The sequence below is a fragment of the Tachysurus vachellii genome, chromosome 8 (assembly GCF_030014155.1).
Source record: "Tachysurus vachellii isolate PV-2020 chromosome 8, HZAU_Pvac_v1, whole genome shotgun sequence".
In the NCBI taxonomy this organism is placed as follows: Eukaryota; Metazoa; Chordata; class Actinopteri; order Siluriformes; family Bagridae; genus Tachysurus; species Tachysurus vachellii.
The window spans coordinates 1,108,160-1,120,000 of NC_083467.1; the positions used below are offsets into that span (position 1 = coordinate 1,108,160).

Sequence of the window (11,841 nt, forward strand, 5' to 3'; positions counted from 1 at the left end):
CTCTGAGCGTGCACCATTTGTACCTGTTGCCCAGTGTTGTTATTGTGTGTTAGTGTCTCCATGGGGGCTTCACCAAATGATTAAATATTTTTGAAAGCAGGGTTTTTGGCAGGAAGGAGACCGACTGTGTTCTGATTTCATTCGAGGCCCTTGGTTTGTCCTCATGGGTGGTAACAATTATTAGGTTGGATGTCTTACTCACAAAGTGTGTGTGCGTGTGTGTGTCTGTGTACAGTGTATGATTAAATTACAGGCACAGTGTCTCAGGAGGGTGCATGGTGTCTTAGTGGTTAGCACGTTCGCCTCACACCTCCAGGGTTGGGGGTTCGATTCCCGCCTCCACCTTGTGTGTGTGGAGTTTGCATGTTCTCCCTGTGCCTCGGGGGTTTCCTCCGGGTACTCCGGCTTCCTCCCCCGGTCCAAAGACATGCATGGTAGGTTGATTGGCATCTCTGGAAAATTGTCCGTAGTGTGTGATTGTGTGAGTGAATACGAGTGTGTGTGTGCCCTGCGATGGGTTGGCACTCCGTCCAGGGTGTATCCTGCCTTGATGCCTGATGACGCCTGAGATAGACACAGGCTCCCCGTGACCCGAGGTAGTTCGGATAAGCGGTAGAAGATGAGTGAGTGTCTCAGGAACAAGTTTCTGAGTATATAAAGTATAAAGTATGCATATATGTAAAAATCCTACTAGGTTACAACACACGGGAGACACAATATTAAAAAAAATCATGTCTTAAATCAAAAATCTGACATAAATTATTCACTAAAAGGGTGACATTTAATAGAATACAAAAAGACCACCTTGCAGCATTTCATTCACAACACAAACAGTAATGAGCAACAACTACGACAAAAACGGTTGCTTTATTGGCTTTACAAGCTTTACAAACGCACCATGACATGTACTTGTAAATTAATTTAAAATGTATACAGGAAATAATCTGTAATCACATAGCCAGCATTTAGAACATGCTTTAACACAAAAGATCCAAGCAATTCTAAAGTATATGCCGCATAACCAAGAGTTTTGGCATGTGCAAAAAATAAATAAATAAATAAATATTTAACACTATTTAGTCAGTGAGTAGCAGGTGACAGGTTGCCACCTCACAGCTCCACGGTTTTATCCTGAACTCATGTAAGAGAGTTTCTGTGCATGTGGACCGGCTACTTTAAATGATGCTACATGTGTGAGAGTGTGTGAGCATGTGTGAGAGTGTGTGAGTGTGTGTGTACATGATGTCCTGTGATGGAATGGATCTAGATCCATGGTCACCCTGACCATGATAAAGGGCTTACTGAAGATGAATGAATGAATGAAAGAATGAATGAAGGATTCAGCCCATGGCTGTCCTTAGCCCTTGTGTAATCATTTAAAGCAGATATAGCGATTGTCTGTTGTTCAACTAAACCGAAAATACTATGGGTGTTTTTTTTATTTGTTAATACAATTAAAGTGGCATAAAAAGTTACACTTAGCCTCCTGCACTTAGCCTTCCATAACTCCTGGGTGACCTGTACTGGTTTAGCCAGGCTTCCAAAAAGAATCCAATTTAGACTGATTTTTGAGATACAGACCCTGTATCCTGTTCTAGAAGTAACTACAGTATATGGTGGCCAGAAGATGAGGTTCACACTTCTAAATGTAACTAGAAGGATGATCTGAAAGTTCTTGGAGGAGGTGAAAAAGGGCTCCTATTAAAGACCTTCTTGCAGGGGAAGATTAAAAGCTGACGCTTGAATGAATGTAGCAGCAAAGGCATTAGGGTCATAATGTAGGATTGTCCTTAGTGACTCTGACCAATTATCAGTTTATTAAAATCCCTAAAGGGCACTGCTGATGAAGTATACTTCATACTGTATGGTCTGAAGACTTCTCTGACTCAGAAAGAGAAGCAGCTTTCCCCGTTCTGTGATCCATGTGTTAGATGGCGTCACGTGGGTAAGGTCTAATGAAGTGGTCGAGCCTGTGTGAAGTCCCATGCAGAAACTTTGTCTCACTACAAGAAAAAGAATCAGATGGGATTTCTTTTAAGGAAGTTAACTAACAAGATGGTACTGTAGCAGTTCAGATATGGTCCTTCTCCCAAAAGAGAAGTAGATCAGAGTTTGTCTTAAAAGACTGTAAAGTCTGTCCCTTATTTCTTCTGCTTCTTAGTAATCTCAAGTGTACCATAATGATTGTGAAGTATCTTGATCCTTAAGGTGTCCTTCCTTGTGGTATAACATCCTCTCATTAGATGAAATGTTTCAATATTATGCCAGAGTTCAGATATTGTTATCTTACAAAGTCTCTTCATCATCTTCAGGACCACTACTGGGAAGTGCAGGCAGTGACTCTTTCAGCAGAATGTCATCCACTTGCTTTGCACTGTCCTCTGACTCCTCAGGAATCGATGGTGGTAGGCTGTCGGCGTCCGAGTTGTTAAGCACATAGCCTGGCAGCGCCATGTGGGCACTGATGGACGGTGCTCCGGTGCTGCGGTACACGCGACTGGAGAAGAGCGTGGTAGAGCGTGTACCAGGTGCCCCTGTGGCCAGGTGTGATTGGCTGCCAGTGCTGTTGTTGAGGCCTGTTTGCACTGAGCCATAACGGTAAGTGCCACATACTACTGGACCCTTCCAGTCGAAGGCCAGTTTCCAGCGTGTCCAGGTTTTTTTTATTTCTGTCTGGACCTGAGGGAGAAAGATGGAGAAACAGATGTTATGTTACATTTACACTCTTGACATTTTTGGACATTTTCTTGAGATTTGGACAGCAGGCTTGAATTGGGTTTAAACTCACCTCTCCATTACAATAACAGTAGATTATGGACACGAAGAAACCCTAAAGGAGAAAAAGAATAAAAGAGAACTAAAATAAAGACAAGGGGTGCACGGTGGCTTAGTAGTTAGCACGTTCACCTCACACCTCCAGGGTTGGGGGTTCGATTCCCGCCTCCTCCTTGTGTGTGTGGAGTTTGCATGTTCTCCCCGTGCCTCGGGGGTTTCCTCCGGGTACTCCGGTTTCCTCCCCCGGTCCAAAGACATGCATGGTAGGTTGATTGGCATCTCTGGAAAATTGTCCTTAGTGTGTGATTGCGTGAGTGAATGAGAGTGTGTGTGTGTGCCTGCGATGGGTTGGCACTCCGTCCAGTGTGTATCCTGCCTTGATGCCCGATGACGCCTGAGATAGGCACAGGCTCCCCGTGACCCGATGTAGTTCGGATAAGCGGTAGAAGATGAATGAATGAATGAATGAATGAATAAAATAAAGACACATCCTTAATTCTAATACTTTCACCTTTGTACTTCAGACCATGAGGTTATGAGGTTCAATTAGCTTGAAGACAGAAATGTATTATAAATATAAAGAAGATAATAATTATGGATAGATACAGTAGAGTTATTGGGTCTTCAGATTAGATTGGATGTTCAGATTATCTTTTGAGAGTGATCCTGGTGAAAGAGAAAGTTCATGTCATTTGTGTGAAGTACAAAGCTGAATGTTAATTATTCTAGCACTGACACCGCTGGCTATTGTTTAGACAAACGTGATATTTTATTACATTAATTAATTTTAACATTAATTTTATTATCAGCTTAGCATGGAATTGTGCATGGAATCTGTGCAGCTTGAGGCTTTAGAGTGACATTTTTTTCTGTTGTAGCCTCAAACATATTTTTATTTGTCAAAGATAAAGTAATTCAGTCTGTTGTATTTTTATTTGTATGCGTTTACATTCATTCACTCATCTTCTACCGCTTATCCGAACTACCTCGGGTCACGGGGAGCCTGTGCCTATCTCAGGCGTCATCGGGCATCAAGGCAGGATACACCCTGGACGGAGTGCCAACCCATCGCAGGGCACACACACACACACTCTCATTCACTCACACAATCACACACTACAGACAATTTTCCAGAGATGCCAATCAACCTACCATGCATGTCTTTGGACCGGGGGAGGAAACCGGAGTACCCGGAGGAAACCCCCGAGGCACGGGGAGAACATGCAAACTCCACACACACAAGGTGGAGGCGGGAATCGAACCCCCAACCCTGGAGGTGTGAGGTGAACGTGCTAACCACTAAGCCACCGTGACCCCCCTGCATTTACATTTAGAAGTGAAATAAATGTAGAAATACTGAACATCCACAAAATAGGGTTATAATAAATAAGGCTGCACTTCAATCCCTGAATAGAGAAGGGAACTCAGGAGGTAATGTACAGTTCTGAACCCATCTTTGAAACTGCTCTGGCAAGTAGATTTCCTTTCCCCCAAATGAATATCCTGACATTTAAGGCTTTGATTTCTCTAAAATGGCAAAAAATAGGCAGTTGCCACTTGTATTGTTTGTGAGCTCAGAGTTCATTACAAACTTTATAAGGTATAAAGTTCCTTTTTTGCATGCAGAACTTTCTGTCATTAAACAGCTGAATTTTTTGAGGGCACATGCCAGCTCTTCCTGAATTAGCATATGAGAGCTGTTAACAGAAAAAAAAACCCTTACTAAACACTGTGAGTCAGACCCAGAGAGACCAATATGTGTGTATTGGCTAGTTGTATACTGAGGGGATTAAATTAACATCATCCAGAAAGTGGATATTTGGCATGGTCAGTTTCCACTGCTTCATTCCTATGATTCTCTTGAGGACTCGCTCCAGCGACTAGGTATTATTTTGGTAACATCTTACATTAAAGTTCACTAAAGTGAAATATTTTAAACCTAATAATTAGCTTGAACATACCATGAATGATTTTTCTCGATTTAAAAAAATAAAAATACAGCAAATATGACAAGTAATTAATTCCTCTCTCACTCACTCACTCATCTTCTACCACTTATCTGAACTACCTCGGGTCACGGGGAGCCTGTGCCTATCTCAGGCGTCATCGGGCATCAAGGCAGGATACACCCTGGACGGAGTGCCAACCCATCACAGGGCACACACACACACACACACTCTCATTCACTCACACAATCACACACTACGGACAATTTTCCGGAGATGCCAATCAACCTACCATGCATGTCTTTGGACCGGGGGAGGAAACCGGAGTACCCGGAGGAAACCCCCGAGGCACGGGGAGAACATGCAAACTCCACACACACGAGGCAGAGGCGGGAATCGAACCCCCAACCCTGGAGGTGTGAGGTGAACGTGCTAAACACTAAGCCACCGTGACCCCCATAATTAATCATGGATTAACAAATAAACATTCAACACTTAGAGTAAATTATATTAGTATTTAATCATTTGTTTCTTTGTTAATATTACTGTCACTTTTTATTAATGTTAATTCCTGCAGTAAATAATGTTAGCTAAGGACATGGTGATGTAAAGCTTTAGAGATATATTATTGTTTGGTGGTATTGGAAATCTGGGGGAGGTACAAAGATAGAAAAATAACTGAATATATATATATATATATATATACAGTTGAGGCCAAAATTATTAGCCCCCTTATGAAATTAGACAAAACTCTTGATTTCTCCATGGAAATGACCATTAACAACAAGTGTTTTATAGTGTGTTTGTTTCCAAAATAACAAAGACAAAATCTCCACTAAGTTTGATTAGGATATTTAATTGAAATAGTGAGTTGAAACAAGAAAGGGCAAAAATGAAACGTCCAAAATTATTAGCCCCCGGTCATTAATAGTCAATAGTGAACCCTTTCTGAGCCACAACTGACAACAACCTCTTAGAGTAGTTCTTTACTAGGTTGGCACAGGTTTCCTGAGGGATTTTAGCCCATTCTTCCATTGCAAATTGCTCCAGCTGGTCCAAATTACGTGGTTTCCGAGCATGGACATTCACTTTGAGCACTCGCCACAGATTCTCAATAGGATTGAGGTCTGGGCTCTGTGCGGGCCACTCCAGGACCTTTGTTTTGGTATCCTTCAGGAACTGTTGGACCAATTTCGATGTATGCTTTGGGTCATTGTCTTGTTGGAAGACCCAGCGACGACCTAAGGCTAGACTACGAGCAGATTTCTGCATATTATCCCTCAAAATGTCAACATAATTTTCTTTTTTCATGATGCCATGCACCCGAACAAGGCTCCCTGTGCCTAAAGCTGCAAAACAGCCCCACAGCATGATGCTCCCACCACCATGTTTAACTGTGGGAACTGTGTTCTTAGGGTTGAAGGCCTCACCCTTTCTTCGCCAAACATAAGCAACATCCATGTGCCCAAACAGTTCCAGTTTAGTCTCATCAGACCAAAGCACAGACTCCCAAAACTCATCTTTACCTTTCAAATGTTCACGGGCAAACCTCAGTCTAGCTGTGATGTGCCGCTGTTTGAGTAAAGGGGTTCTTCTGGGACGATGGCCCTGAAGCCCACCACGATGAAGAGCCCTCACAACTGTGTTCCTTGAAACATCAACTCCAGAAGAGGCCAGGTCAGCAACAATCATCTTGGCAGATGTCTGGGGCATCTTGCTGATATCTCTGACTATTTTCCTCTCCAGGGTTCTTGAAATCTTGCGCTTACGACCACGCCCAGGTTTGTTTCTTACAGAATTTGTCTCCTTGTACTTGGCAATGATGCAACGTACGGCGGTTCTAGACACTGTGAAAAGCTTGGAAATGGCAGTATAGCCTTCCCCCTTATCATGAGCCTCCACTATCTTCTTTCTGAGCTCAAGACTGATTTCCTTTGTCTTTGGCATGGTGAGTAAAAGTAGTCTCTCCCAATAATGTGTTCAAGTGCCCTGTTCCTTGGAGTCCTTTAATGCTGATTGAATGCCCAGGTGTTGTTAGGAAGCCAATTGACTGCACAGGTGTGGTTTGAAAGCTGATTGATTAATTAGGTGTGTTTTGAAAGCTGATTGATTAATTGGGTGTGTTTTGAAAGCAAATATTCACAAGGGGCTAATATTTTTGACCACCCCATTTTCACTATATTTGATTATAAAGCAAGCCTAAAAATGTATTTTATATTCCAAAATGTACCAAAAGCTACTAAATAGCACTGGCGAATGTTTGATTATATCAAGTTTTATCAATGCTGCAAACATTGGAAAGATCTTTAGGAAAATGTTCCAAAATTCCTGGGGGGCTAATAATTTTGGCCTCAACTGTATATATATATATATATGAAAGGTCTGATATGAGCTTACAGTAGGTTGTGTGTGGGACTTTCTGTGGACTGCCTGTGGCTTTAATTTGTGTACGTTTGTACTGACTGGAGATCTATATGAGCTCCGGTAACAAATTCTTCCAATAAAGTTTGTATTCAAAGTCAGATTTGAAGAACTTGAACCACCATAAGGTTACGTTTTTGGGATACGTTTCTGTCAAAACACAAATCTCGCCTCCTGCAAACGAATAAGCCGAGTGCGTGAGGAGATAGAGAGATAAAAAGACGAGCTGCCAGAAAGTGCACGATGCCCAAACTGCACATAGGATTTTCTGGCTAAACTGCAGCTGTCATGCTGTACTTTACAGTCTCAGACAGGAGAGCGTGAGGTCTGTGCAATCAGGAGCACAAGCTTTGTCAAACCAGCAGGTGAATTGGAAGTCTCATGAATAAATTTACTAAATGCATTAAACTTGGATTTAATGCTGTCACAGAAGATATAGAATTTCACAAATAAATTCAACACTTCTGGCACTAGCATTGTTTAGCCTTATTGTGGAAACTACAGCTTTCAGGAATAACACATACACGGCATTAAGTGAACAAAGAAATTTGCATCACATTGTAATTGTACTTTGATTATGTGGTCAAAATTGTACTTCTGTGTTCTTGTACATAACAGAAGTAAACATTCTCCTATTCATATGAAACATAAGTAGACATTTCTATTTCCTCTCAAAAGCCTTTTGACAATTTCTTCACCAGCTGAATTTCAAACACGGAACAGCTGAGAGAAAAAAAAAAAAACAATCCTTTTTATCGTTCCTTATACATTTTTACATCATGGGCAAATCTCCATCTAGTGTCACGTCTTTCCAGAATAGTGAAGGTTATTATAACACTAACGTGGGCCTAAATCTGATACACTATATGATGCTCATTAAGCAGTGTGATGTGACGATCAGGTGACCACACGCTTCTGTGTATGTACATAGATGTGGAGTATCTTTTCCATATACAGTACTGAGATGAATTGTTACAGTCCCTGCATATAGATCTGATCAAGTATGCGAGCATTTAACTTATGATTATGTACCTGGAAGGAGTTGAAGAACAGCTCACAGTACATGCGCACTTCCCAGCCGACTCCTTTGAAGGTGTGCGGCATCCCCACAAACACGATGTAGTGTACACCGAAAACCAACACCAACACCAGAGTGGATTTAGCCAGCTTCCTGTTTACAGACACAAAGGGTGAGACGGGAGACGGGGAGTCATTATACTGATTGATATTAACGTGTGATTTCAGAACATGGACAAAAATACAGTGCACAAACTGGAACTCGTTGGTCTGACTTTAACTTTTCTTTCTTCTAAATAAATAATGAGATAACAAAGTAAAAGGTAGGGATTAATTAGCGAACACTGTACAGTACACAATGACACTTTATCCTGGTCAGAGATGCAGTGGATCTGTGACCAACCCAGAGACCAACCCAGTGGTATCCCATTGATGGAAAGCTTGAGGCCCAATTTAACATCTAATCCTCATACTGGTGTTGTTTTGGGATGTGGCACAAAGCTGAAGATTCTGGGACGAAATCCACATGGAAAAGGAGTAAAAGTTGTATATTTTTCTGTATTATCCGGATAGCTTAAAGCATAATTTTACAGTATTGGAATCGTTTCTGACTGACATTCAAGGGATCACAATGAAGACTATCATATGCGCAAAGACAAGAGACAATATTGAGCCCGAAAATCCTCAGATGATCTACCAACTACCCACCAACACACTCCCACAGACGACTCACCGAGCTTTGATAATGATCCCGCTTACATACAATATCTAAAACTTCAGCAATAACGGAGAAGCTGACAGTTATAAATAAGGGAATATAACTATTTAATCATAGTACCGTCTTTATATATTAATCAGACGTACATGCCATTTTAAAGCACATTAAAATGTAAACCGTACCCTCTCTCATAATTTTTGTAAACACGGGAGAGTGAACAGTGCCATCTGTCCAGACTGGCACCTGTGAAACACTGCATACTGCATATGGGACAGTGTCCAAAAGCACTGAATTAATAACTGTTATTAAGCATAACAAATTGCATGCCTTTGCAGTTTGCTCTTTCCCAGTCTGAAAGCTTATATGGACAAATGGACATTTAACACCAGAAAGCAAAAGGTAGTAATTATCATCACTTTATGTGCATGATCTGGATCCTCCATTTGCAATGATAGAGCAGTTAAACCTACTGCTTTGTAGATTTACTGGAGTTAAATCAGCAAACACGGCACCAAAGCGCAGAGAACGTCTGGTATCAGAACAAAACAGAACTCTGATGCTGTGATGAGATTTAAATGATATAAGCAACTTCATCTGTATTTCTCTTGCTGTTTCTCCCTTGACATCTTTAAACCAAAGATAATATTCCTGGAGCATACATTTAGGATCTCTGGTATAAAAGTCCAAACCAGTTGCAGGAAGCTCTTTACATATTTATAGCACTTAACCCCACTGGGGCTGTGCAGATGTTTCACTGAGTAAAACTGTTATTTCAGAACCAGTACTCCGTGATTTATATCAGTATTTATAAAATGCTGGAGGTAAAACCTGAGTACAAACCTGTACTGTTTTCTTGTGTCGTATCTGCCTGCGTTGGTCTCCCGGATCTTGGTTGCCAGAACTCGAACAATATTCACAAACAGGACAAAGTTTAGCTGAGAATGGGAGAATTAAAGAGAGAGAAAGAAAACAGAATGTGTGATAAATTGTTTACAAAATTGTACTTCAGATATTTAATTATCAGTTGATGAATCAGCTCAGTTCTGTAATGACTGCTCCGCTCTGTCAATGTGAGGTCAACTACATGATCCGCAGTCCAAAGAAATGGCAAAGAAACACATCTGATATTCAAAACAAAGCATACAACACCCCTCACCTCACCTCACCTCACCTCACCTCACCTCACCTCACTTTACTTCACCTCACCTCACCTCACCTCACTTTACTTCACCCCACCCCACCTCACCTCACCTCACCTCACTTCACTTCACTTCACTTCACTACACCTCACCTCACCTCACCTCACCTCACTTTACTTCACCTCACCTCACCTCACCTCACTTTACTTCACCTCACCTAACCTCACCTCACCTCACCTCACCTCACCTCACCTCACTTCACCTCACCTCACCTCACCTCACCTCACCTTACTTCACTTCACCTCACCTCACTTTACTTCACCTCACCTAACCTCACCTCACCTCATTTCACCTCACTTCACTGCACTTCACCTCACCTCACCCCACCTCACCTCACCTCACCTCACTTCACTTCACCTCACCTCACTTCACTTCACTTTACTTCACTTTACTTCACCTCACCTCACTTTACTTCACCTCACCTCACTTTACTTCACTTCACCTCACCTCACCTCACTTTACTTCACCTCACCTCACCTCACTTCACTGCACTTCACCTCACCACACCCCACCTCTCCACACCCCACCTCACCCCACACACAAACACACACCTTTTTCTTATTCCCAAACCCATTTTCTACTGTTTCAGTTCTTGTTACATTACAAAATACAGGTAATGTTAAATGCTAAGGCTAGAAACAGGATTTATAAGAGACCCTGAATCTGATCAGCTCTGGCTCAAGGACAATGCAGGACAAATTCATTAGGGTCTGACAGAAGCAGCGCTTACTGAACATTTCACAGACATAATCACAGTCTGAGAATCAAAGCCTGTCACTACAGGGTGCACCAGACGCCTATTTATGTCCGAGTCCGAGTGTTTTGTTTAGCATTAGGAATTAGTTTAATGGATTTTATGTTGCTGGTTGAGGAATTATTTGAAAACTGCTAATTGCTTGCTGAATGTCTGTCCACAGCTGGGGCCTGTACGTCAGATCTATAACAGGGTTATAATGGGCATCTGAAAAATCTGAAAAATAAAAAAAATATAATACAATAAAAATATAAAATATAATATATATAAAATATATAAATATATTTATATAAAAAAATATATATAATATAAAAATAAATTATATAAAATAAAATATAAAAAAAATATAAAATATAAAAAATACAAAGTGCAAAATGACGAATATTTTCTTCTTCTTCAAAAAAAATTTTTTTTTCTTTCCTTTTTCTTTCCATTTGTTTTCTGACCCATAGTAGTGACTATGGAGTGAACGTGAAAGGTAGGAAGAACAGTAAATACAGTGCCATTGACACAGATATATAATCACAGTGAGCACGTTCACAAAGTGTTTTGATTATTCACACAATGTACGTAGCTTTTGACCCTGGTGTGTTCGTGTGTCTCTGGATCTTTGGCTTTGCTCTCCACCGCCACTGCTCTGTTTGTGACATTCGCCTTGTGTTTTCATTCTCTTTGTATTCACTATTGTTTCGAATAAACTCACTCAATGCAATCGTCACTGTCTCTTCCACCGGACAAAAGAGATATCTAAATGATAATTAGCCAATTTGATGTCAAATAATTACAGAGATACAATAGTGCATAATCATCAAAACATCTTAGTGACGCAGTATTCAGGACAAGTGTTTAGAATGAATGATAATAAAAACTTGTCTGTTAAACTCTACTGTTTTAGAGGCTTGGTTAAACATACTGCTGTATATACGTATATCCAGTTAGAGCAGCTTCTTTCATACATTAAAGCATACAGAGATGTTTGATGATGACGTTTAATTAGAATTCACTTCAGTT

General features: G+C 41.0%; 1 protein-coding gene across 1 annotated transcript in view; it reads right to left on the bottom strand.

Annotated features, from left to right (window-relative positions):
- Positions 1-2,225: 2,225 nt before the first annotated feature.
- Positions 2,226-11,841, bottom strand: part of pth2ra (parathyroid hormone 2 receptor a) — a 48,181-nt gene continuing 38,565 nt past the window's right edge. Inside the window, exons 10-13 of the mRNA XM_060875675.1 lie at positions 9,718-9,812; positions 8,175-8,313; positions 2,789-2,830; positions 2,226-2,679 (exon numbers count right to left, since the gene is read on the bottom strand). Coding sequence (XP_060731658.1) covers positions 2,287-2,679; positions 2,789-2,830; positions 8,175-8,313; positions 9,718-9,812 — 669 coding nt within the window. The 3' untranslated portion in view covers positions 2,226-2,286. The remainder of the gene's footprint in view (positions 2,680-2,788; positions 2,831-8,174; positions 8,314-9,717; positions 9,813-11,841) is intronic.